The 27,743-nt window shown below is 35.9% G+C and overlaps 2 protein-coding genes across 2 annotated transcripts in view; one reads left to right on the top strand and one right to left on the bottom strand.

The window, feature by feature from the left end:
- Nucleotides 1-69: 69 nt before the first annotated feature.
- On the bottom strand, nt 70-1,020 carry LOC6045192 (UDP-N-acetylglucosamine transferase subunit ALG13 homolog). The gene is made up of 2 exons (XM_001862549.2): nt 827-1,020; nt 70-765 (listed from the first exon to the last, which is right to left on the bottom strand). Exon 2 carries the CDS (start codon nt 761-763, stop codon nt 251-253), a length of 513 nt encoding a protein of 170 aa, XP_001862584.1. The 5' UTR covers nt 764-765; nt 827-1,020; the 3' UTR covers nt 70-250.
- A 12,385-nt stretch (nt 1,021-13,405) lies between these two features.
- LOC6044857 overlaps nt 13,406-27,743 on the top strand; it is a 67,920-nt gene continuing 53,582 nt past the window's right edge. The window contains exon 1 of the mRNA XM_038262095.1: nt 13,406-14,382. The gene's annotated coding sequence lies outside the window, so the exon portion shown is untranslated. The remainder of the gene's footprint in view (nt 14,383-27,743) is intronic.

Below are 27,743 nucleotides of genomic sequence, written 5' to 3'. Positions count from 1 at the left end.
AACAGTTTGGCAACAGATAGTTTACAAACATTTCTCAATATAAATTGACATTTAGATCATGCAACTAGCTACCATGTAGTACAAAACTTTATTATAAATGCCAATTCGCACCTACGAGCTGAGAAAAGTTATAAATAATTTATTTTCCTATAAATAACAAACAGTTCCACGCGGTCATCCATTGCGTGGAAACCACCTGAGCAAACTAATATAAAACGCCATACATTTAACCCGCACTGTTACGCTTTCTCTAAAAACCCATAAACGCATCCAAATAACTAATGAAATCGGCCACAGACCCAGGCGGAAACTGCTTCAGCTGACCAAAGTCACTCCCCTCGAGGGTCGTCGCCAGCGTCGTCGGTGTACAGTACAGCAGGTAACCCTCCTTACTCAACTGTTCCGCCAGCTCCGTCTGGTGATTGTCCATTAGTCGCTCGTTTACGACCACCACCAGCGGCTTCTCCGCTCCGAGCACCTCGATACAGCTTCCGGCACCGGCGTGACTGATGACCAGATCCGCCTGCCGGATGTCCTCGGCTATGCTGGACTTGAGATCGTAGAAGCGGACATCGATGTCGGGACCGCACATTGATTTCGCCAGCGCAGGATGCTTGCCACGTCCAACCTGGAGCATCAACTTGCGGCAACCCATCCGGCGGAGCTGGGTCACCACGGGTTCGGAGGTGACCATGTTGATAAGGTCCTCGAACTGGGTCGTTCCGACGGTGACGAAGACGTTCTCGTACGTTGAACGTTTCATTGCTGAAAGAAAACTAAGATTAGATCCACTTTCCACAACGGTGTCAAAGTACAATGACCCTACCCCTGAAATGGTTTAGTTACGTTAATTATTCAGCTCCGAGCCCACTCTGAACCTGTATCTGACCAACATCGAGCTTATCAGTACATCTGTCCAAAACTGTTTGTTGGGATGGTCTGCTGCGTTGTCTCTCGATGAATGAAATTTTTGACTAACTGAACAGTGCAGACAGCAGTGCATACTGGCTTGATGACGGAGCTGACGATGACACCGATGATGATGATGATGACAGTGCCAACAGTGGAAAGCTGAAAAGGTGTAGCAGTTTACGGTTCGGGGTGGTATTGGTGAGAGTGAGCTCTAAAAAATTCTTACATAAATTTTATTTCCGTATACTTAGTACTATTTTGTCGTTCATTGACATTTTTGGGTAAAATATGTTTGAGAGAAGTTTATTGTAATTTAATCTACTAAACACTTATTATTACAATCAGTCCTTAGAATGCATGCTGGAAAATGTTGTAACGAACACTTTCCTCGTTCTTCTTTTCATCGGCAAGGCAGACTGTGAAAAGTTAACCGCACAGATGATTCGTTGAAACTGGTTGCATTGCTGTTTTTGGACCTTTTTTGAGGAAATTTGAGAACAGTAAGCCTTGGCGCGCGGAGGGCCCTTTCCCGCCTGGTTTCGTTGAATCTCTGACGAGCTGGCGATGCCCGAAGCCGCTGAACATCTTCCGTTGGTTATCACATCAAATCAAATGAAATCAAATTTGAGAAAACTCGCTGCGGCGGATTGAAATCGTTTCACCGTTGTTGTGCGCTTTCATAATTTTTGAGAAAGCATTTGCGAAAATCTGAACAATTATAAAGTAAATAATAACTATTCATGTGTTTTTTGCACGTCGACGTGAATGTGAAATATTTCCGTATGTTGCTTCTTACCGTTTCGAGAAAACGTAAAATTTAACTGTAGGTTGTTGGTGACATCATAGAGTACATTTCTGGAGATTTTAGGTTCAATCAAGTTTTTTTTTGCTTCATGGTTGTTTTGAATAACCCTTTCTAATAGTGAAATGTTTCCATTTGAAATGTTAGTCTTGATTTAAATTTTTGAAAATATTTTTTCGAAAAGACCGGAAAATTTCACGAATGTTTCATGTTTTAACATTGTAAATCGGACCTATAGTTGCTGAGATATCGACATTAGAAAATGGTGGGTTGTTTGGGTGAGACTTAGAAAACATCAATTTTCCTGTTTTTTAACCTTTGCATGGCAATAGAGTTATCTATGTGCGCATGTATTGCGTGTACGTACACGAAAAAGATTGAGGTTAAATTTTGTACCGGCCAGCAAAACAAATGGCGTGCTAGTGTGCGTGAAAGCGGGCTTAGATAACTCTATATCTCAGCAACTAAGGGTCGTATCAACGAAGTCCAAAAAGCAAAATATAGAGAATTTTCTCAGCTTTTCAAAAATATTTTTTTCAATGGTGGGCAAACATGGGCACTATTTTTAAAAAATGAAAAACTGCCACTATTTTCAAAAAAGTTACCTAAAAATGGTTATAACTTGGAAACGGTGCACTTTATCAAAAATTTACTTGAGTACTTTTTGATTGCAAATTCGATTTTTCATCGAAAAATGAAGTTGAAAAATTTTTTCGACTAATATTTCGATTTTTTGAAAAAATCTGTATTGATTCAAAAAATCATAACTCGGTCAAAGATTTTTTGCCCATTCTGGAAATTTCTGAAAAGTTGGCATTTGATGTCCTCTAAAACATATCAAAAATAAAAAATTAAAAATAGTGTTTTTTGCAAATCAAGTTTTAGTGACAAAAGTTAAATTAAAAATCACCAAATTTTTTTACCGTGTATCATTTTTTCAGTGTAGTCCATATCCATACCTACAACTTTGCCAAAGACACCAAATCGATCAAAAAATCCTTCAAAAGATACAGATTTTGAATTTTCACACATCATTTTTGTATGGACAGATTAGATTAGATTAGATCATTTTTGTATGGACAGCTGCCAAATTTGTATGAAAAATTATATGGACAAACTAATGATGCAAAATGGCTTCTTTGGGCATACCGAAGGCACCAAAAAAGAAAAAAAGACCGATTCCGTAGAGAACTGCTCTTACTTAAAATGTATTCAAAAACTTGAAATCTGAAAAAAAAAATCGGATTGAAAAGATAGTTTAATTAAGATACATTTTTTGTAGATTTTGCTCGGTTTGTTCTAGAGGTCGTTTCGATTTGTTGCTCCGATTTAGATGAAATTTTCAGGGTTTGTTAGTCTATACATGAGATGAGCTCATGCCAAATATGAGCCCTCTACGACAAATGAAGTGGAGCAATAAAAAAACTACTACTGCAAGTAGTAGACGAAATACGTATCTGTTAAGATATTAAAAATATATAGCGGAATTAAAAGGAACAACGCGTCACGTTGTATTCATAGTAATGCTGCTAAAACGCTCAACCAAACCACAATTAATGAAGTGGAGTAATACGGGCATTAATTGTGGTTTGGTTGAGCGTTTTAGCAGAATGCATTACTATGAATACAACGTGACGCGTTGTTCCTTTTAATTCCGCTATATATTTTTAATATCTTAACAGATACGTATTTCGTCTACTACTTGCAGACTTGTAGGTACCGTAAACCGGGGTGACTTTGATAGGATTTCAATTTGTTTTTGGAATATTTTCCAACAGGTAAGGTTTTTCTCAAGATTATTATTTTTAAAACATGTACTGGGGTAGGCCACACAAAGTCCATGCACTATTTTGGAAAAAAAAGTTGTTTCAATAGTGTTTAGAAAAAGAGTTACGTTAAAAATTCTTAGTTTAAATTCCGGGGTGACTTTGATAGTCATAGTTTTTCTTGCTGAAATCATATTTAAGATGTGAGCAATTCTCTACGAAATCGGTCTTTTTTCTTCAATTTTAATTTTTGTATTTTTTAATCCGGCTGAAACTTTTTTGGTGCCTTCGGTATGCCCAGAAGCCATTTTGCATCATTAGTTTGTCCATATAATTTTCCATACAAATTCGGCAGCTGTCCATACAAAAATGATGTATGAAAATTCAAAAATCTGTATCTTTTGAAGGAATTTTTTGATCGATTTGGTGTCTTCGGCAAAGTTGTAGGTATGGATACGGACTACACTGGAAAAAAATAATACACGGTAAAAAAAATTTGGTGATTTTTTTATTTAACTTTTTATCACTAAAACTTGATTTACAAAAAAACACTATTTTTAATTTTTTTTATTTTTTGATATGTTTTAGAAGGCATAAAATGCCAACTTTTCAGAAATTTCAGGTTGTGCAAAAATCACTGACCGAGTTATGAATTTTTTAATCAATACTGATTTTTCAAAAATCGAAATTTTGGTCGTAAAATTTTTCAACTTCATTTTTCGATGTAAAATCAAATTTGCAATCAAAAGTACTTTACTAAAATTTTGATAAAGTGCACCGTTTTCAAGTTATAGCCATATTTAAGTGACTTTTTGAAAATAGTCGCAGTTTTCATTTTTAAATTAGTGCACATGTTTGCCCAGTTTTGAAAAAAATATTTTTGAAAAGCTGAGAAAATTCTCTATATTTTGCTTATTTGGACTATGTTGATACGACCTTTAGTTGCTGAGATATTGCAATGCAAAGGTTTAAAAACAGGAAAATTGATGTTTTCTAAGTTTCACCCAAACAACCCACCATTTTCTATCGTCAATATCTCAGCAACTAATGGTCCGATTTTCAATGTTAATATATGAAACAATTGTGAAATTTTCCGATCTTTTCGAAAAATATTTTTGGAATTTTCAAATCAAGACAAACATTTTAAAAGGGCGTAATATTGAATGTTTGGCCTTTGTGAAATGTTAGTCTTGATTTGAAAATTCCAAAATATTTTTTCGAAGAGATCGGAAAATTTCTTAAATGTTTCATATATTAACATTGAAAATCGGACCATTAGTTGCTGAGATATTGACGATAGAAAATGGTGGGTTGTTTGGGTGAAACTTAGAAAACATCAATTTTCCTGTTTTTAAACCTTTGCATTGCAATATCTCAGCAACTAAAGGTCGTATCAACAAAGTCCAAATAAGCAAAATATAGAGAATTTTCTTTTTTTCAAAAATATTTTTTTCAAAACTGGGCAAACATGTGCACTAATTTAAAAATGAAAAACTGCGACTATTTTCAAAAAGTCACTTAAATATGGCTATAACTTGAAAACGGTGCACTTTATCAAAATTTCAGTAAAGTACTTTTGATTGCAAATTTGATTTTACATCGAAAAATGAAGTTGAAAATTTTACGACCAAAATTTCGATTTTTGAAAAATCAGTATTGATTAAAAATTCAGAACTCGGTCAGTGATTTTTGCACAACCTGAAATTTCTGAAAAGTTGGCATTTTATGCCTTCTAAAACATATCAAAAATAAAAAAATTAAAAATAGTGTTTTTTGTAAATCAAGTTTTAGTGATAAAGTTAAATAAAAAATCACCAAATTTTTTTTACCTTGTATTATTTTTTCCAGTGTAGTCCGTATCCATACCTACAACTTTGCCGAAGACACCAAATCGATCAAAAAATTCCTTCAAAAGATACAGATTTTTGAATTTTCATACATCATTTTTGTATGGACAGCTGCCGAATTTGTATGGAAAATTATATGGACAAACTAATGATGCAAAATGGCTTCTTTGGGCATACCGAAGGCACCAAAAAAGTTTCAGTCGGATTAAAAAATACAAAAAAAATCGAATGACCGAAATCCTAGAGAACTGCTCATGTTCAAAATTTGTACGTTAAATGTACCATCACTAAAGTAGCTGATATAGTTTTTAAGAAAAAAATCAATGTTTATGATTAGTTAACTAAGTTTATAAGCTTTTTAACAAAATACACATAAATTTTTGGTAAAATTGTTAAAAAGTCGGAATTTTGTCTGAAATTTGTTAAAACTAGTTTTGTTTATAAAATTATCGATTTATATTGCATTTTGAGAGGCCCCCGAGTCTCCAACCGCGCGTAGCGGGTTTTGTCGTCGCGCTTGTTTTGGATCGATTTTTCAAGTGATTTCTGCGTTCTTTTAGTCTGGAAGTTGCCTACACAAATCCAAGAAACGTTGATTAAGAAGAAAACAGTGAAAGTTTTTTAAGTTTTCATAGTTTGTGGGTTAATTTAGCGTTTTTCGTTTCGTTTTTGTGCGGTTCTATGGAAGCCATTGTGTTATTGTTTCTCGCCAAAGGGCCGTAGCGAGAAATGTCACACTAATACACCGACAATGCAAATAAGTGAGATGAACCGGATGAACTCGATGAACTGCTCCGGATTGAAAAGTTGCGTGTGTTGGTGCAGTGTGTTGGGAAAGAACCGTCGGGGTGTTGAAGGAAGAAGAGTGAAGAGTTGCGAAAGAGCAACGCATTGCGCATTGAGGAAGGCCGCCACTCGAGCAGAATCGGCGTTGTGGGGCGTCGAGCGGTGGGAGTGATGATGCTGAGGAGAGGTGGATGGTGCGTGTGTTTGGTTGGCTGATCACTGTTTGGATGTGTTGGTGTGTCGTCGCCGCGTCGCAACCAACGCACCACATATTGCCACCGAATTTTTTGTCGCTCATCAACGAATGTTGCGGGAGCGAGGGAAAATGTGGTGGAGCGTCAACATTGGACGGGCCGCTCTGGGAGTGAGAGAGGGTCAGAAATCAGTTCTGAGCCATGGTAACGGTTGATCGACGTTACCACAAAATTAAGGTAAGCTTACTGTGCATGCGATCGTGTATGCCGGCATTGCTCTTCATATTTCAAGGTGAGTGAGTTTATTTTCTTATCCTTGTGTTAAAATGGAATTAAATTAAAATTATATTTAATATTAAATACCTAATCATTAAATAAAAATGTAGCGATTTTGCACTTATCCTTGTTTTATCATCAACAGAGAGCGAGTTGTGGCGCTATAACTACGGCAAATAGTGTCCAGGGCATTTGTGGAAATACAATGTCCCATCCAAGAGGGTGCCGGAGCACCAAAACTTCTTAGCATGGTTGCTCCCAACGATAAATTGCTCTAAACACAGGAACGTGAGCGGGGGATCCCCACGTTTCTTCCTCCCCTGTAGATTCAGAACTGTATTGCTGTTTCAACATTCGTGTTTAAACTCAATCCAATTCAACGAATCATCTTTGCGGTAAACTTTACGCAGTTGGCCTGGCCGCTTTAACGTTTGTGATGTTTCAATGCATTCTAATGCAATGGGGCACTGCAAATGTTAATAATGACAAGAAGATGCTAGGCGTTAATCCACCTAAGGCATTCTCCAGGATGCCCTCGAAAGACTGGCTGCGATAGGGTTAGATTAGATTAGATTAGATTATCGATTTATATTGCATTTTATACTGAATTCGAAGCACGAATCACATGTTTTCACATTTTGTATAAAATTTGTTCTACTGAAAATGCCTATAAATCTGGAGATTTTTTAGAATTATTTTTCAAAAACACATATTATTTGTTATTTACAAACTTATTTAACCTTCTCCTAGTGGAAAATTTTCCAAAGAATCCGAAAATCCATTCCGCTTTCCGATTCAAAATCATGTTCATTGAGAAAATTATGACACTTTGAGAAGCTTAAAATTATGACTTTCATCAACATTTTCTTAACTATAACTAACTTTTTAAACTTTTCAAAATTTTATGAAAAGTTCTTTTTGATGTACTTTGAACACTTCTCTACCACGGTCAGTATGATTCTAAACCAGGGGTGACCAAAGTATGGCCCGCGGGCCAAACGTGGCCCGCGAGGTTATATTTTGTGGCCCGCGGACCCATTTTGAATGATCCTGTAAAATGGCCCGTGTACCACTTGTAAAGTGATTTTATACTTTTTCAAAATTAAGGTTTATTTTAAACTTTTATATACTTATCTTTTTTATTTTTTGTTAATAAAAAAAACTTATTATTTATCAATATTTTGATCCCCACTTTAGGATACAAATACTGTGTTCAAAATATTTTATATTTAAAACAATTTCATACGTTTTAATGTGAGTGAAACTAGTAAATATTGTCAAAATTTTCATCAAACATTTTTAGAAATATTGAAAAACGTTGAAGATTGACTTAGGTAGAATTCTGTAATAGTTGCAAAAATGTAAGTTTTCTTTATTAATTTGCAAGTCATAATGACACTTTTATGAACTGACCCTCAAACATCAACTTTTATGAACTGACCCTCAAACATACATTGCACTTCCTTCGGGATTCGAACTCATTACAGTTAGATAACGAATCTGATTGACTATCAACTATTCAGGCAGACAAAATGTGGAAATCGGAGGATCAAGTTTGTTGCACATATTTTACAAAGCTTTCGTCGATCAACCCACCCCTCCAACATTATAAAAAATTAGCTCAAAAACAAGGAGCAAAAATATATTTTCAAAAAACTTCAAAAATTCAAAAAAAAATGAAATGTAAGTGCAATCAGCTGAAATTTATTAAATATGCATTCCATTGCATTAAGAATCAGGTAAGTTTATTAAAAAAATGAATTTTAGTGAATTTTCGATGAAATAAATAACTGTTTTTCGCTAAAATGTTTTTTTCTGTTGAATCCTTTTTTTTTGAAAATTATGATTGCAGTTTAACTATACGGAAGCTTAAAACATTTTCTAACATTTTTTTTCCATTGAAATGTTGAAATTCTGGCTCTCAACGATTTTTCATTAGCCACACTTAATTTATAGATAAAAATACGCTTTTAGATAAATTGTTCAGCATGTAATGTCACCATTTTCGAAATATAAAAACAAAACTTTTTTTTTTTTGAAAACACAAGTACATTTAGCTAAAAACTTTTTTTCAAATACCTGAAACAATAAAATCAACGATACCAATAGAAAACCGTCATTTTGTGGTTTCTATTATTTTGAATTTAAATTTTATTAAAATAGCAATTTAAATCTTTTAAATTAAAATAATGTAATTTATTTTTTTCAATAACCTTTTTTTTTATTAGGCCCGCAAGCTCATTTGAGCTTCAAATTTGGTCCGGCCTCCAAAAACTTTGAGCACCCCTGTTCTAAACCATTCCGTACGTATTTTAATTGTACTCTTTATTTTGCGGAAAAATTCGGAAAGTCACCCCGGCTATCAAAGTCATCCCGTTTTACGGTACTACGTCCTCGTTCTTCTTTTGTGTCTGGATAGGTAACAGCTTAAACAGCCACGTTGAGCCGTTACCTGAATCCTTGTTGAGTAAACGTTTGTTGCCTGCCTTGCAGAACCCAAGTAACCGCGAGGCACTAAATAGCGGCATTATATTGGCATTTAATACCAGCAAATAATGCTTCAAAACATTTAACTAGCACTTTTCCCTTGAGAAATATTTAAACGGCGCATAGTGATGCTGATTTAATACTTCACCGAAAGCTCGAACAAAAATAAACTGCTTTATCGACGTCAAGGCTGGGGGGAAAAAAAACAGCTGCTGCTCCACACATTTGGTGGTGGGCCTCCTTTGTTTTTTTTCTCCTGTTGCGTTTCATGTGTGAGTGTGACACTTTGATGTTATTCATGCATTTTTCTCGTCGATCTCCAGGATGCGCGCCAGCCAACTGATGTATTCTGAAATGAGTGATTGTTTTGAAACTTTTAATCGATGTAGTTGATGCATCTAACATTAATGAAGACTTTCATGAGAAAACTCCGTTGTCATTTCGTTGGACGAAAATTATTGACGAGTCACTCAGCAAATTGCGGCCAGCCAGTCAAGTCAATTAATTAGGGAAGGCTTGGGGTTAATAGGGACAAGCACTGGCTAACGGCTAACGGGAACTGCTTTTCCGAGGAGTGCTTGGTCCACGGTTGGCAAAATTTCACAAAGTGCATCAGACTTCCGGAAAGCGGCTTTTTGCTTGTGAGAAAAGTCATTCAATTTACCAGAGAACTTTTGATAATGTCCTTCGTGCTATGGGCATATGTTTTGAAAAATTTGGCTTAATTACAAGCTGCAGTTATGTTTTTCCTCGAACGTAGGTTATCCTGCGGCCACTGTGATATAAGCTACATTGGACAAACTAAGAGATTGCTGCAAACCAGGTTGGATACACATATGTCAGAATTGCCAAGGAGGAAAAACGGAAAGGATTTGTCCCCCTGTTCAGGTCAGCAGTAGCCGAACACATCATCGAGGAAAAACATAACGTCACAACTAGCGACGCGAACAGTTGATAACGGAAAGTCGGATCGAGGTGCTCTTTGTTGCGTTGGGTTCGTATAAGTCCAAGGAAGGTTCTTACGCCAAAAAGTGACAACTCTGGAACCGATTCCGGAAAATCTGCAGATTGTATGGGAAAAGTTACATCAAATTTTGATCACAGGAAGCTGAATAGGCAAAAAAGCTTAAAACGTCAACAAACGATAAAAAGGCAGAACGAAGTTTGTCGGGGTAAGCTTGTTTACTATAAAACTTGTTGTAGTTTTAAAAGTTTTCAAAAATGTTCGAAACAGCTTCAGCAAGGTTTCATACCATTCCGTTTCTACTTATTTAGTATTTTTAATTTTACAATAAAATCATAAGTCTATCAAAGTCACCCACCCCGGCTGTCAATGTCATCGGTACAACTATTCAAAATATTTGTAAATGGAATGAAAAAAAAATAATATAAAATCAGGAAAACGTATTCAGAATTTTTGTTTACTCATCCACTGACGCAAGCAAGATAATTGTTTTCTCTTTGTTTACAATCTCACATTGGCCCAGTAACATTGTTTCGCTTGGTATTTATATGAACTTTAATACACAACTTAAAAATGTTAAAATCAGTTTAGTTATTTTTTATAATTTTGATTTTTTTTTATAATTTTCCGTGATTATTCGCTTATATTTAATTTAGATTGTGTAATATTTGTTATTTCTTCAATATTCACTCAAATTAATATTCAAATTAAATGCTTCTTCACTTTTTACTCCAACTTAAATTTTATTTCGTTAATTTTATTCTAATTTGGATTTTCTTGTTCAAATGCGCCTTTTTGCAACTATGCCATGAAGATAAAAACAACAACCAAAACAATTACAAATAATTCCAAAAAATCACTGAAAAAGTTGCCACCCGCAGCTCGGGGACTTCTCGAGCTCTTGGCTACTCAACTCGAACTCGAAGGCTAATTTAGCTTTAGCTTTGCTACCCGCGGTGCGAATGTTGGGGTGCAAACATGTTGAGAGCAAATCGGATGAACTCTTTTAAAATTTTGAAAATGATATTTGTTGATATACGCAGTCAATTTGGACATATAATTCAATTAGAATCATGTTCCATCATGCTAGAATGTAGTTTCGTTGATTTTGATAAAAAAACGGCTAGAATGAATAAATTAGATCCCCGCGGTGGGCTTGATTTAGTAGCCAAATTAGCTCCCAGCGGTGCGGAAACGTGCATCAGCTACGGAGCGAAGCTAAAACTGGGGATCCAACCGATAGGTTTGCCACGCAATTAGATCTCTGGGGTGGAGATGCCCTAAATGGTGAAAGAATGCATTGATTAAAATGGGGTCGCAGAACTCGAATTTGAGGTTAAAAGTAAGATATTTAAAAAAATTAAAGCATTTCTTCATGATTCATAAAAAAAACCTTCGGACAATCGAAGTTTCGGAAAATCGAGTCTGGATTATATTGCGAACTAACCAGAGATTTAAAATTTTTATAATTTATAAATATATTATATAATATGGGTAATTCTCCGCCAACTCACACAGCAGTTGCCCCGACCCCTCTTCGATTTTCGTGAAACTTTGTCCTATGGGGTAACTTTTGTCCCTGATCATGAATCCGAGGTCCGTTTTTTGATATCTCGTGACGGAGGGGCGGTACGACCCCTTCCATTTTTGAACATGTGAAAAAAGAGGTGTTTTCAATAATTTGCAGCCTGAAACGGTGATGAGATAGAAATTTGGTGTCATAGGGACTTTTGTGTAAAATTAGACGCCCGATTTGATGGCGTACTCAGGATTCCGAATAAACGTATTTTTCATCGGAAAAAAACACTAAAAAAGTTTTAAAAATTCTCCCATTTTCCGTTACTCGACTGTAAAAAATTTTGGAACATGTCATTTTATGGGAAATTTAATGTACTTTTCGAATCTACATTATCCCAGAAGGGTAATTTTTTCATTTACAACAAAATTTTTCATTTTAAAATTTCGTGTTTTTTCTAACTTTGCAGGGTTATTTTTTAGAGTGTAACAATGTTCTACAAAGTTGTAGAGCAGACAATTACAAAAATTTTGATATATAGACATAAGGGTTTGCTTATAAACATCACGAGTTATCGCGATTTTACGAAAAAAAGTTTTGAAAAAGTTGGTCGTCATCGATCATGGCCATTCATGGTCACCCGCGACAGACACGGACGACGAAACAAAGAGAAACGCAAAAAGTAACTTTTTCAAAACTTTTTTTCGTAAAATCGCGATAACTCGTGATGTTTATAAGCAAATCCCTTATGTCTATATATCAAAATTTTTGTAATTGTCTGCTCTACAACTTTGTAGAACATTGTTACACTCTAAAAAATAACCCTGCAAAGTTAGAAAAAACACGAAATTTTAAAATGAAAAATTTTGTTCTAAATGAAAAAATGACCCTTCTGGGACAGTGTAGATTCGAAAGTACATTAAATTTCCCATAAAATGACATGTTCCAAATTTTTACAGTCGAGTAACGGAAAATGGGAGAATTTTTAAAACTTTTTAGTGTTTTTTTCGATGAAAATACGTTTATTCGAATTCTGAGTACGCCATCAAATCGGGCGTCTAATTTTACATAAAAGTCCCTTTGACACCAAATTTCTATCTCATCACCGTTTCAGGCTGCAAATTATTGAAAACACCTCTTTTTCGCATGTTCAAAATAGAAGGGTCGTACCGCCCTCCGTCACGAGATATCAAAAAACGGACCTCGGATTCGTGATCAGGGACAAAAGTTACCCCTTAGGACAAAGTTTCACGCAAATCGAAGAGGGGTCGGGGCAACTTTTCCCGATTTCGTGTGAGTTGGTAGAGAATTACCCATATATAATTATATATTATATAATTTATATATATTTATACTAATTCCTCAGGTAGGTACTTTTAATACTTGTTTGCCAAAGTCAGTGTGATTCCATAACATTTCGATTTAAATTTTCAACGAAGAAAGGGTAATTGAATTTGAATGTGTTTGGGAAATGCACGTTTGACTGCAAAATTGTATACATCCCGAACACTTTTCCCGCAAGGACTCTTTTCCCACAACGCAATTAACGCAAAGGTGCACGCAAGTCCTTATCAACTGGTTCACTTTTCGATTCACCAATTTTGCGCGCCATTCTTAACATTAATTTGTGTGAGAGAGAGAGAGAGAAAAGGGAGAAAACAGAACGCCACAATCAACACATGATTCGATTGGAGAGTCTCAATGCCGGCAACGCAGAGACCGGCAAATCCAACGAGAGAGTGAGAGTGAGAAGCGATAGTTCGATAGGGTAAAGGTACCATTGCAGTGGACCCTCAGAACAGGAGCAAAGCTGTAGCGGAACTTCGCAAGACTGCCAGACTGCGACGGACACGACATCAGTTGCACGCGAGCAGTTCACCGGATCGGTTCACTTTTTTCGAAGGCTCTCGACTAGTTTCGGTAGAACCTTTGGGTTAGTTCTCTGAAGACTTGGAGACAAGTGTTGAAACGGTTTTGTTTTGTTCCAAGTGCGTAGACAATTTGCAGGAAGCACTCGTCAAGTGTCCAACTTCAGCTATACCTTCAAGATTGGTCATCTCCTGCGTAGTTGGTTGGACCCGAAGAGTCCCGCGTTGATGAACTCCAATCATATCATCATCACTTATATCTGATTAGTACTCTAATCAAATTAGAAGCGCGCGCGAATCGCACGGGTGGCGACAAGGCAGATAGAGAGTTGAAAAGTGCAATTTTATAGCGCTGAACCACGTTGCGTTGACGTTGACCAAGTTGTGGCGCGCATAGTTCTGGTTAGGACCAGATGTTACGTGACGTGATGACCTGTGACAGCGAACGGTGTGAGGTTATCTAACGCCACACTCTTGGTTGCGCTGTCGAAGACAGAGTCCCAGGAAGGATTGATTACTGTGGCCTCGAAATATGTAAGAAGGAAGAAGTGAATTATAAAATAGAGTTGGTAATTACGCGGTGACGGCGAAGATCCTGTGCAAGGTCGTAATCTATCATCATCAATTAGGTTGGAGGAGCAGAGGAGAGAGCTGAAGCTGGGCAGCATCCAAGCAAAACTTTACAAAGTAAAATAAAAGCATATTGACAGGCCAAGGAAGAGAGGAAGCCAAGTGTGAAATAGTAAAGTCCTGTTGGACTCTCAAGAAAGAAGAGAGTCGGGGGCAAAAAAGACCGTTATTAAGGATTAACGCGATACGCTCGGTTGGTTGGTTGTGCTGTGCGAGTGTTTGAAGAGGACATCCTCCAGGAGCCTGGTGACGAGAGGTAAATTGAAATTGAAAGGGTTCCACTTCCTCCTGCCTGGCTGTTAGATTAGCTCCCGAGATTGCATTATTCCTGCTGGTGAGTTGAACTTTGTGGCGTGTGTAAATGTTTCATGGTGACTGCTTGGTAGAAAATAAAACCTTCAATCGTTGTCACCAATTTGTATTTATGTTTTGACAAAAAATAATAATTACAAAATAACAAAAATGATGTTTGTGATGATTCAATGTTAAAGAGAACATTGATTTAGAACGTTTAGTGATGATTTATTAAAATTAGATTACTATGATCATAAAATCTTAGTGACTGCATAAACCTATACATTTAAAAAGTAGCTATTGATGTTTGGGCCTTTCCATTTAATTGATAAACAGTAATTTTTGTCAAAATATCTGGCCACTATCTATGTTAAAAAAAATTATTGTTTATAACGCCATGATTCGAAATCCGGACACTTAGTAGCATATCATTTTTGTTATAGCTGGCAAAAAATCATATAATAAGTTGCAAATGTAGAAATATCATCAGGATGTACACAGCAAAAAAGATAGTATTCAAACTGCGTGTAAAAGGCCTGGGCAGTGTTGAAAATCCGACGACTATGATTAAATTAGCGATTAATCGCTGCCTGTAACACCTGACGAATAAGACTGCTGAGAATAGTTTTGATTCTCAAATTGCCACGACTAGCTGTAATTCGTCAAGTGTACAATCGCTGATTGTAACAACCCATGACTGCTGGCAGTAAAGGGGCAAGATTGGATCTTGATCGCAGCAAGTTGGCTACTAAAACCAATCATTAATTGTTTTTATCGTACCTGACACACTCAACGATCAAGTGACAGTCAGCAAAAACGAGATCAAAGCATACTCAGAGGGCCTTTCTTCAGGCAGTCATATTCGCTAGAATAGATTTTCTTTCAACCTTGGGCCTGGGTGTTAAATAAATTTTGCATTATTTTATGAAATTTTAGGTAATATTACACTCTGAAATATGTAGCCCATCAGTATGGGAAACCTACTTGACCGAAATGTCAAGCTCATATATGAGCAGTTCTCTACGAAATCGATCTTTTTTTTTTTATTTAACTTTTGTATTTTTCAATCCGCCTGAAACTTTTTTGGTGCCTTCGGTATGCCCAAAGAAGCCATTTTGCATCGTTAGTTTGTCCATATAATTTTCCATACCAATTTGGCAGCTGGCCATACAAAAATGATGTATGAAAATTCAAAAATCTGTATCTTTTGAAGGAATTTTTTGATCGATTTAGTATCTTCGGCAAAGTTGTAGGTATGGATATGGACTACACTGAAAAAAATACAACATGGATTAAAAAAATGTGGTGATTATTTATTTAACTTTTTGTCACTAAAACTTGATTTGCAAAAAAATTTCCAGGTTGTGCAAAAAATCTTTGAGCAAGTTATGAATTTTTGAATCAATACTGATTTTTCAATAAATCGAAAAAATGGTCGCAAAAATTTTTCAACTTCATTATTTGATGTAAAATCAAATTTGCAATCAAAAAGTACTTCAGTGAAATTTTGATAAAGTGCACCGTTTTCAAGTTAAATCCATTTTTAGGTGACTGAAATGAAAATAGTCGCAGTTTTTCATTTTTTAAATAAGTGCACATGTTTGCGCACTTTTGAAAAAAATATTTTTGAAAGGCTGAGAAAATTCTCTATTTTTTTGCTTTTTTGAACTTTGTTAATACGACCCTTAGTTGCTGAGATATTGCCATGCAAGTGTTTAAAACAGAAAAAAAATGTTTTCTAAGTCTCACCCAAACAACCCACCATTTTCTAATGTCGATATTTCAGCAACTAATGGTCCGATTTTCAATGTTAAAATATGAAACATTCGTGAGATTTTCCGATCTTTTCGAAAAAAATATTTTCAAAATTTTTAAACCAAGACTAATATTTTAAAAGGGGGTAATATTGAATGTTTGACCCTTTTGAAATGTTAGTCTTGGCTCAAAAAAATATTTTTTTTGAAAAGATCGGAAAATTTTACGAATTTTTCATGCATTATCATTGAAAATCGGACCATTAGTTGCTGAGATATCGACATTAGAAAATGGTTGGTTTTTTGGGTGAGACTTAGAAAACATCAATTTTCCTGTTTTCAAACCTTTGCATGGCAATATCTCAGCAACTAAGGGTCGTATCAACAAAGTCCTAAAATGCAAAATAAAGAGAATTTTCTCAGCTTTTCAAAAATATTTATTTCAATAGTAAGCAAACATGTGCAATAATTTAAAAAAATGAAAAACTGCGACTATTTTCAAAAAAGTCACCTAAAAATGGATTTGACTTGAAAACGGTGCACTTTATCAAAATTTCACCAAAGTACTGTTTGATTGCAAATTTAATTTTACACCAAAAATGAAGTTGAAATTTTTTTGCGACCAATTTTTCGATTTTTTGGAAAAATCAGTATTGATTCAAAAATTTATAACTCGCTCAAAGATTTTTTGCACAACCTGGAAATTTCTGAAAAGTTGGCAATGTCCTCTAAAACATATCAAAAAATAAAAATAGTGTTTTTTTGCAAAAGTTAAATTAAAATCACCAATTTTTTTCATCGTGTATCATTTTTTTCCAGTGTTATTTGCTGAAGACACCAAATCGATCAAAAAAAATCCTTCAAAAGATACAAATATTTGAATGTTCATACATCATTTTTGTATGGCCAGCTGCCAAATTTGTATGGAAAATTATATGGACAAACTAATGATGCAAAATGGCTTCTTTGGGCATACCGAAGGCGCAAAAAAAGTTTCAGTCGGATTAAAAAATACAAAAAAATAAATTTAAGAAAAAAGACCGATTTCGTAGAGAATTGCTCACTAACGCCCTTCTCAAATGTCATTATCGAGTGAAACTGGCTTCAAATACAAAAAAAGGCTTATATAAGCGTAGGATATCATGCCTACAAAGTTTCATTGAAATCGGAGAGAGTCGAGAAAAAAGTACCTAAAAAATTCCTGTTTTGGGCTGGAATTGTTCTATCTTCGATTCGTCACCCTGCTATCATGCAAATAATGCGCACACAAATGATTTCGGGGTGAGGGCCTTCGCTTCAAGCAAAGGTAAACCTTGATGTCTTCAAGAACTCTGGTATTGTTTACTCGTCACGGTGTGTTTGCCCTGCTCTGCTCGCACTCGAATCATCAGCGAAAGGTGAGTGACGCAACTTTTGTTGTAATGCTATGAAATTTAAAAAAATCAAGAACAAAACTAATAAATCACACACCAAACAGAAGCAACACTCGAATCTGATGAAGATTCTGCCGCATTTTGCGCTGAAATTTCGCGTTGGTCTTGCTGAAAATAGAATCCCTTTCGTGGTCGAATGTGCTGCAGTTCGAGGGAGAGGGGTTTTAAATCAGTCTGCAGCTCGTTCTGCGTTCGATTTATAATTAGTGATCGACTTGAGATTGGTCGGTCTCGTTTTAGAGGCATTTTATTGCAAATTTGAGAATTTCGTCTCAGTTCTATTGCGAATAAACATGAATACTTTGAATGTTATCAGTCAGATGGCGCGTTCCAGTGTGTGACACCTTCAAAAGGTCACGCAAATTCGTTTCGGTTGATAAACTTGACTAAAAAAGCAACAGCCAAATCTACAGCGCGCTTCTACGTTTCGTTCTGCTGTTATGTCATTCATTCAGTCATGGCGAGCAGGGAGAAAGTGTACCTTCTGTTTGCACACCTGAATGGTTCTCTCGATGTAAGAAAATGGTAAGCATCATGATGGCGAAAACTGTTTTGACTCGGATTTTGCATAATGAGTAACGTTTTGTGTGGCGATTGCTCGTGCGTGAAGTAATGAACTATTGTTTACGTTTTACGTCTGGTTTGGTATATCAATTAATTTAATTTTAAACTCGTTGAAATTATGTGCAGAAAAATCTTGACAAAACTGTACCGTTAAAAATTGCAAATGCTATTTCTAGCTATTAATGTCAAAATTGAAGGTCGGAGCTCGTCCATTGTCCTAAGTCCTGTCCTTGAGAAGATCCAGCAATCGGTGGGCTTTTTGACGAAACTGACTTGATTTTTCGGCCTCGAAAATATTTTTATCAGAAAGCTTTTCAAATTTCCCATAACTTTGTCTCTAACCACAAAGAATTGAGCGACAAATCTTGCCCCTACATTCGAATTTGTTTGCTGAGCAATCCTCTACGAAATTGGTCTTTTTTGCTGAAACTTTTTTGTGCTTTCGGTATGCTTAAAGAAGACATTTTGCATCATTAGTTTGTCCATATAGCTTTCCATACAAATTTGGCAGCTGTCCATACAAAAATGATGTATGAAAATTCAAAAATCTGTATCTTTTGAAGGATTTTTTTTATCGATTTGGTGTCTTTGGCAAAGTTGTAGGTTTAGATAAGGACTACACTGAAAAAAATGATACATGGTTAAAATTATTTTGTGATTTTTAATTTCACTTTTTGTCACAACTTAATTTGCAAAAAAATACTACTTTTATTTTTTTTAGCTTTTTGGGGGACATCAAATGCCAAATTTTCAAATATTTCCAGAATGTACAGATAATCTGTGGCCTAGTTATGCATTTTTGCATCAGTACTGTTTTTTTCTAAAAATCTAAATATCGATTGCAAAATAATTTCAACTTAATTTTTCAATGAAATTTGTAATCAAAAGTACTTTGGTTAAATTTTGATAAAGTGCACCGTTTTCAAGTTATAGCCATTTTAGGTAATTTTTATTTATTTAATAGGTGCAGTTATTCATTATTTTTTAACTAGTGCCCATGTTTGCCCACATTCCAAAAAAATAATTTTGATATGCTGGGAAAATATTCTATATTTTGCTTTTTTATCTTTGTTGATACGGTCCTTAGTTGCTGAGTAATGCCATGCAATGATTTAAACACAGGGAAAGTTTTGTTTTCTAAGTCTCACCCAAACAACCAACATTTTTTTAATGTCGATATCTCATTAACTAATGGTCCGATTTTCAATGTTAAAATATTTAACATATTTTAATTTTTTAAGTGAAGGCTTACATTTAAAAAGGACGTAATATTGAATATTTGGCCTTTTTGAAATGTCAGTCTTGATAAAAAAATGAAAATATTGTTTTCGTAAAGATCGGAAAATTTCATATTTTAACATTGAAAATCAGACCAGAGATATCGACAAACAACATGGGTTGTTTTTGTGAGACTTAGAAAACATAAATTTTTCTGTTTTAAACCTTTGTATGGCAATATCTCAGCAACTAAGGGTCATATGAACAAAGTTCAAAAAAGCAAAATATAGAGTATTTTCTCAGCTTATCAAAAATTTTTTTCAATAGTGAGCAAAAAACGAAAAACTGAGACTTTTTTCAAAAAAGTTGCTTGAAAATGGCTTTAACTAGAAAACGGTGCAATTATCAAATTTTCACTACAGTACTTTTTGATTAAAAATTCGATTTTACATCGAAAAATTTAGTTGAAAATTTTTTGCGTCCAATATTTCGATATTTTGACCAAATCAGTATTGATTCAAGAATTCATAACTCGGTCAATGATTGTTTGGCCCATTCCCCTCAAACAAATAAAAAATAGTAGTTTTTCGTAGTTTTTTTGCAAATCAAGTTTTAGTGACAAAAAGTGTAATTAAAAATCACAATTTTTTTACCCTATATCATTTTTTTCGGTGTAATCCTTATCCATACCAACAACTTTGCTGAAGACACCAAATCCATCAAAAAAATGCTTCAAAAGATGCAGATGTTTGAATTTTCATACAGTGGACTCTCTCGTTGTCGATTTTGAAGGGACCGTCGAGAGCGGGAGTTATCAATTTTAGAACGAAAAAGCAAAGCAATCTGTTTGAAGGGACTGAAAAAATATATTGACATCTAGAGCAATATTGATATTGAGAAGATCGACAGTCAGAGAATCGACTGTATATCATTTTTGTACGGACAGCTGCCAAATTTGTATGGACAATTTTATGGACGAACTAATAATGCAAAATGGCTTCTTTGGGCATACCGAAAGCACCAAAAAAGTTTCAGCCGCATTAAAAAATACAAAAAAAACGAATGACCGAAATCTCAGAGAACTGCTCTGTTACACTTTAAAATGGAAACATCTTATACAAGTAATGTGTATTTTTCTTTTAGTGTATTTTTGAAAGCTTGTTGAAATTTTCACACATTTAATTTTGATCACCTTTTTTGTACAATACAATACATTTTTTTAAATGCAAATGTCACGAGTTAGGTTTCTTTGAATGTAAAAAGTACTTAAGAGCGAGTCCTCGAGCAAAGCATACCCATCTCGCATCGACCTCACCAATCTGCCTGAAATTTACAGAGGTTGTTTGTACATATAAAACTAGCATCTGGCCAAAATATGAACACTCTAGGTCAACGGGAAGCGGGGCAAACCGGGACGCAAAGGTTGATGGTTCAAAAACGTAAAAAATCTTAAAAGAGCTATAACTTAGGCAAAATTCAATTTAATTTCAAGACTCAAAATGCATCTGAAAGAGCTTAAAAAATGCAACAAAATGTAGGGAGAAGCATATTTTTTAAAGGGCAAAATGGATGAAAATAAACATTTGTGATGAAAATAATCTATTGTGAAATTGTTTCAGAAATACTAATATGATGAAATTATCACCGGAAAATTTGATCTAAGTGGTCCCCGAGCAAAAATTTACTACCAAAAAAATTCACTAAAAGTAAAAGTGTCTATTTAATATGTTAAACTGCCTTACCCAAAGCGTTCTCAGTCTCAGATGGTAGTCCCAGATGTCCCCTACAAGCTGCAGGTCGAACCGAGTTGATATGTGGATGGAACACTTTTTTATTTTAGTTTGAAAATTATGCTTTTTTTCACTAAAATGCCAAAAACTCCCCTTAGATTTAACCAATTGGGATGATTCTCTCTGCATTTTGTTGCATTTTTAAGCTCTTTCAGATGCATTTTGAGTTTTGAAATTAAATTGAATTCAATTGAAATTAAATGAATTTTGCCTAAGTTATAGCCCTTTTAAGATTTTTGACGTTTTTGAACCTTCAAAATTTGTGTCCCGATTTGCCCCGCTTCCCGTTGACCTAGAGTGCTCATATTTTGGCCAGATGCAGATGTACAAACAACCTCTGAAAATTTCAGACAGATTAGTGAGGTCAAAACGACATCCCATACAAAGGGGTATGCCCTGTTCGTGGACTCGCTCTTAAAACTCATGTTTTCAGTTGAATTGGTCATCGTCTAAAACCACATAACGTCATGATTCGAATTCCCGGACGCTTCGAAACCCGGACACTTCAACTTGTTTTATCAATTATTTGGATATAAGTTCGCGTTATGAATGTCAGAACTGTGTTTTTGATGAATTCTAACATCAATTTTCATTTAAAGTTTGTTTGAACGATGTAGTTAATGCAAATACAATTAAATTAAATAAAATTATAAGTGTGTGTGTGTGTGTGCAACCAACCAAACGGGACCACGCGGCCGCTTCTTACAAATTGAGTTGTTTCCATGTATTTTTAGATCTACATGCTATACATGCAAATAACTCGCATAGGCATTTGGAAGGTGTTAGCTCTGCCGAGCTTCGGTGACCCATTTCTACGCTGGCTAGCCGAGCGCGAGGTACTTCAGCTTTATCGACAAGCCCCGCCCTGAAGAACGTTTGCACCAATCGGATTCAGACGTTCAGACGTTATTTAGAAATTCCGAACCCTTGTCAAATGGACAAGGACCCAGCGCGTATATAGTTGGTAGTCACAGTATTCCTAATTCCAGTCATAGCTCACCAAGTCGCAATAGCCTAGTGGTAAGCATTTTTGCTTACCAATCCAAAGGACGGGGGATCGAACCCCGACTCGAGCAACTTTGATTTTTCGTTTATGTTCAGAGTTTCAAGATTTATATTTCCTATACTTTCTCGTTGGGAGCAGATGGGAATCGAACCCAGGACCATTCGCTTACAAAGCGAACACCATAACCAGTCAGCCACGGCCGCTCCCTTAAATAAAATAAAATTATAAGTTTACCAAAAATGCGAAACATTTCAACGGAAATATTTCATAGGCGTCCGAAGCACCGGGAAGGCAAAGCAGAAATTAATGTTTTTGATTTCCTTAATTTCTAGCAAATTTTTATAAAAACTATCGATTGTTTTGATGTTAACAGCTTATTTGAGACCTAAAGAAAGCCCTTCACTAACATTCAGTCCAAATTTGTGCGATAAATAAGCAAAATCGAGTGTCCGGAATTCGAAGCAAAAGTGTCCGGATTTCGAATCAGCTTTTAACAGTGTCCGGGATTTGAAGCACAACAAGTCATTTTAATTTTCAAATTCTGATGAAAAATTGTTAGAAAAGACATATTTTGCATGCATTCTCTTAAAACTGACTGTTAATACTACATTCTGATAATATTTCTTCATTTTCAACTTATTACATGATTTTTTGCCAGCTTTAACAAAAATAATATGGTACTAAGTGTCCGGATTTCGAATCATGACGTTATGGGAGCGTTCTTTTATTACGTAACGCAGTTGGTAAGGAGGGGGGGTTTGGGGTCATAGGCCGTGTTACACTCCATACATTTTTTTAGATTTGTATGGAAATTTTGTTACGAGGAGGAGAGGGGATCTAAAAATCAAAATTTTGCGTTACGTAATAAAAGAAAGTTCTCTTGCGTTACAAACTAAAAATTACCACCACCGTAACTACAACATAAAACCTAAAATTTTCAAAAAAAATCAGAGGTCTATGAATCATGGATGATTGAAATTTTGCAAACATGCGACATTAACAAAACTTTCATCGTGTAGAAAGACGGGTTCATTGCCCTGGAATCCAGAATCAAAAACCGAGCTCCAATTGCGGTCTGATGGCGATGACACATTAGAACGGATCGCTCAAATCTAACGGCACATCGAAATATTAACGAGACAATTAACCAGCATGGCACGATTTTAAAGTCTTCCCCCTCCCAATGCATGAGCGGGTGAGACAAAAAATCACGATTCATTTAATACGGCCCGGGCCACATGGACTGGACCTAGATCGGAAGTGATACATCATACGAGCCCTCTGCCTTCACCACCGGATGCATGGGACACATCCAGCAGAGCTTCTTTTCTTACAATGAGGGTGGGTATCTCTTCGTGAGCTCATTATTTTGTGGACCCATTCAGTGTTTGCCCCGTTGCAGACCACACTGTAAACTGCAGTTGATAAAAACTTTATTGTCCTTTTAGAATGGCGATGGGCTGGAAAAGTATGGCCCTTACATTGTTCAAACAGGGCACATGTCAAGAACGGGTCGTTTAAAATATTTGTTAGTTGAGTAGAGTGCCACATTGTATGCAAGTGGCGCCACTGTTCTTGCACTCAACTGTCATTCGTACACGGTAAATGCAGTTTGCTAACGGAGTATACTGATCAAGAATAATCTTCCATAAAATGTTCTGATATCAATTCTTGTTCAAGCCGGATAGCTGATACAACTTCCTAAATTTCATATCTCAACTTTTGCTCCGTTGCACACATCTCTCACATTTTAAACGCCAGGTTCGTTGCCGCACTCTCTGCTCTAAATGAACCATGTCTTCAGCGTCATTATCATCCCGGTTACAACAATGTCTGGGGGTCTAGCCCGAGAATGCACATCATCGTCATTCTTCCATTCATTTATTATTTATACATGACGTTATTCATTGAAATTTCGAGGAAGAATAGAGCAAACTACACCGCATGGAACCATAGGACGAAAGAAAGGTGAAAAGGTGTGTCAGTCAACTGACAACTTGACCCTGTCGCACGTGTGTGCCAAACGGAACGAGAGGAAAGAAGGATCGTTTGAAAACATAAGTGTAACATAATTTCCTAGCTAAATTTGTGGGAGTTTTGAAAGATTTGCTAAAAAGTTTCAAGGTTAAACAAATCTGGATTTTTCAAAAATTTATATATATTTTTAAATGTTTCCCAGAAATTAAAAAAAGACTTGCGCTTGGTAAAAAAAAATAAAGCATCAGCATCAACTGTCTGATGGTGCTCTTTTAGTGATACCCTGTGTGGTAAGATACGACGACTTGAATCTTTCGAATTGAGTTAATCAAACCGCCCGCATTCTCAATCCATTTATCCCATTTCAAATTCAGTGGCTGCCGCACACTCTGGAGCTACTCCCTCCAGCCATAGCCAATCCATCGCGAATGGGGTTATTACAAATTCATAAATTCATACCCAACCTCAATCCCCTCCTCTTTTATGATCACATAGCTCCAATCAAGATAGATCTATCTATCTCAGCTATATAGGTGGAGCCTGCGCTGCTGCAGAACTTCTAATCCATCAAACGTTTTTCCCCCAAATGGCAATTAAGCAATTTACTAAAACTGATCCCCGCCGGGAGTGATTCGATTCGGATTCCGAAAGCAAAAACAAACAGATTGAACTGTTTGTGTTTCCCCGAGAGAGTAAAATGGTTTAAGTTTGCACTGTTTACCGAATCTGGACCCCCTGCTTCCATAGTTTTTAGAATTCATTCGAGCACCATGCCCCTGCCAGCAGAACGCAGAATGAACAAACTCAGCTTATCTGTCATATGTGGGGCAAGAAAGTTGCCACTATTTATCGTCTCTTCCCAGGAGATAAAAGCTTAATTCATTTGGATTAGTTTTGGGGAGCATTGGGCTGTGTGTGATGGGGCACGTTAGGGTGATCAAAGAAGCCATTTTGCATTATTGGCTTTCACATACAAATTTGGGGGTTGTTCTTTTATAGTGCCCCAATTCTGTGTCTTCTGAAAAAATGATATCACTTATAAAACTGATGCATACAAACTTTTCTCCCTTTCTCGCTTTCGATTTCTCTGGGTCTTAGATATTTTTTGTTGGATACAAAGTTTAGAATTAAAAAAAGTAAATTTTTGAAAGTATCAAAGGTATCCTTGACAAATTTTCAAGAAAGATTTTTATTGTTCAAAAAGGTCAAGAAAGTGTAAACTAACATGTGCACACTAACAATAAACCAACAAATTGCCTTGCAAAGGTTTAAAATTATGACGAATGAGTTTCGCTGAGTGTTGCCCATTTAGCCCAAAATGTTTAAGGGGTTACATACATCTAGAAAATCACAAATTTCTTATTACAGAAAATTTATTGAATCCACTAAAAAGATGATTTTCAATCAGTTCACGATTAAACTGAGTTAGAGACGACTGTCAAGCTTTCTGAGCGTTTTTCTCGACACATCGAGTTGATTTACGGGTGCCACGATTTCTCGAGATGGGATAGACCAAATTGGCTGAAATTCGGAGTGAAGACTCTCAAGACATATCCCGTGTGCATGATGAAGCCCGATTTTGTATTTTTGCTTTTCAAAAAAATACACAAATCAAAAACTGACGATTTTTTATATGAAAAACACAAAAATATTGTTATCTTTTTTTAAATAAGTTTTTTGAAAATCGGCCTTCGTCATGCACACAGGACCGGTTTAACGAGTCTTCACCAAAATTTATATAAATTAACTGTCACTGAATCCGCTTTGTAAATGCCGGCCCCGATACTCTTCACGGGTGTACCCCTCAGGAACAGGGAAAGATTTACTTAACTTCAAATAGCTATATCTCGGCAATGATACAACCAAATGTCTTCAAATTTGTGTTGATAATAGATGAAAATGTATATATGAATTCCCTGAAAACAGATTTTAACTAAAATGTAGTGTGTGCTCACACCAACCTCTGACTTTTTTGCCGATTTACATGTATGTAACCCCTTAATCAACAATGCCTTGTAAGCTATGGTTCTGAATTTTTCTCACCTCTTTGGAAATAATTACAGAGGCATTTTTAGTCCGTCAAGGCGTCATCCATATTCGCCAGAGAGTGTCCATAAATTACGTAATTTTCATAACGTTTATATTAATGCCCCTCCTTTCTCGAGAAGCTGGACACGCTAGTGGTCCAGACATAATTATCTGAAGGCCTTGGAAAAAATTCACTTCAGATAAAATTGATAAAAAAATACCTTAAAAATGGTGTTTATGAGTTTTTTACTTTTAAATGATAACCACTTCGCAACTTTCAAATGTATGATAGGGACATTTAAGTCAATTACAGCGTCGGCCATTCAAGTATTCAGAATTCCTTCTTTCCATAATTTCTCGATAGGAGCAGATGCGAATCGAACCCAGAACCTTCCGCTTATAAAGCGAACAGCGTAACCATTCAGCCACGCTGAACTGTATGGACTGGACATGGTTTAGAGGTTTTAGCCTTACACAGCAAATTTTGGATTGCCATTTCAGTAAAATAATTAACTGAATGCGATTCAGTAATTATCACTTTTGCTGAAATTCGGTAATGAACAAAAACATTGCTGAAATATCAGTAACTGCATATCTGTCAAACTGAAATGTCACTTATGACTTATTTTTTTGGATGCTGCCGAGAGAAAATCCTCTTTCAAACATGTTGTGTTTTTTTTTTATTTTGTATTGTGAGCTTTAGTGATCAGTAGTGCGGTGCCTGTGTGGACGCGCAGTCCTGTTTTTTTTCGTTTTTTTCCTTCTCTTTTGTGTCGCTATTTGTGTACATGGGGTGATTGGATTTCTTTTTCTTCTTTTTTCATTTATTTTTTGTTCGCGCGTTCGTTGGCCGATGAATTTTATTTTTGTTCTCTTTATATAGTTTTCGATAGAAACGATCCGAATTTTTGTTTTTTGAGACAAGCAAGTCGTATTGCTGGATTAAGTCCTTTCCATATCATCGAGGATCGGAAGGCACGTCGACGGATATGTTTTAAGGCTTATGATATAAAATAATTTTAATGAATGAAGCCCTTCCTACATCACCGTCGGAAGGCACGCCGACGGAGAATTTCTGGAGAATCGCGTTCGAATTAATACTATATTTAAATCCCTAGATAGGTATCTTTCCGCAGCCGGCTGCCTAAGATTTTTAAAATTTCAACCGATAAACAAATTGCTCATGGTCGCATCACCTACCACAGTGAATCCTGACCTCATACCCATCTTACTAACCCCTCAAAACTCATGTGATACTTTGTCGGAGACGCAGTCGATTTGGCGGTCCCATCACTCAAGTATCGGCTAACATTCCCATCCACTTACCCGTGTCTTACCACTGGTCGTGGCCGGCGTCGGTATTGATCAGCACGATAGGGACCTTTGAAAATTGCGAAGGGGTGATGATTGGTTCCTACTTTTCATCTGTGGTCCACGGAGCAATGTTTGGGGGTCCTGGTCAATAACGAAGTAGCAGCTACGGGTAGACACCAATGCTATGCTATGCTATTCTGTATTGTGAGCTTTAGAAACCAAGGTAAGAAAAATTTTAGTAACAAATGCCTCGATGCTTACCACCCGTTTTTTAGGTTTGGACGATTGATGAAATAAATGTATAAATAACAGTACTG

Source organism: Culex quinquefasciatus, chromosome 1 (assembly GCF_015732765.1).
Source record: "Culex quinquefasciatus strain JHB chromosome 1, VPISU_Cqui_1.0_pri_paternal, whole genome shotgun sequence".
Lineage (NCBI taxonomy): Eukaryota > Metazoa > Arthropoda > Insecta > Diptera > Culicidae > Culex > Culex quinquefasciatus.
Note: the sequence above shows the minus strand (reverse complement) of the source record. Positions and strands in the feature narration are given on the sequence as shown.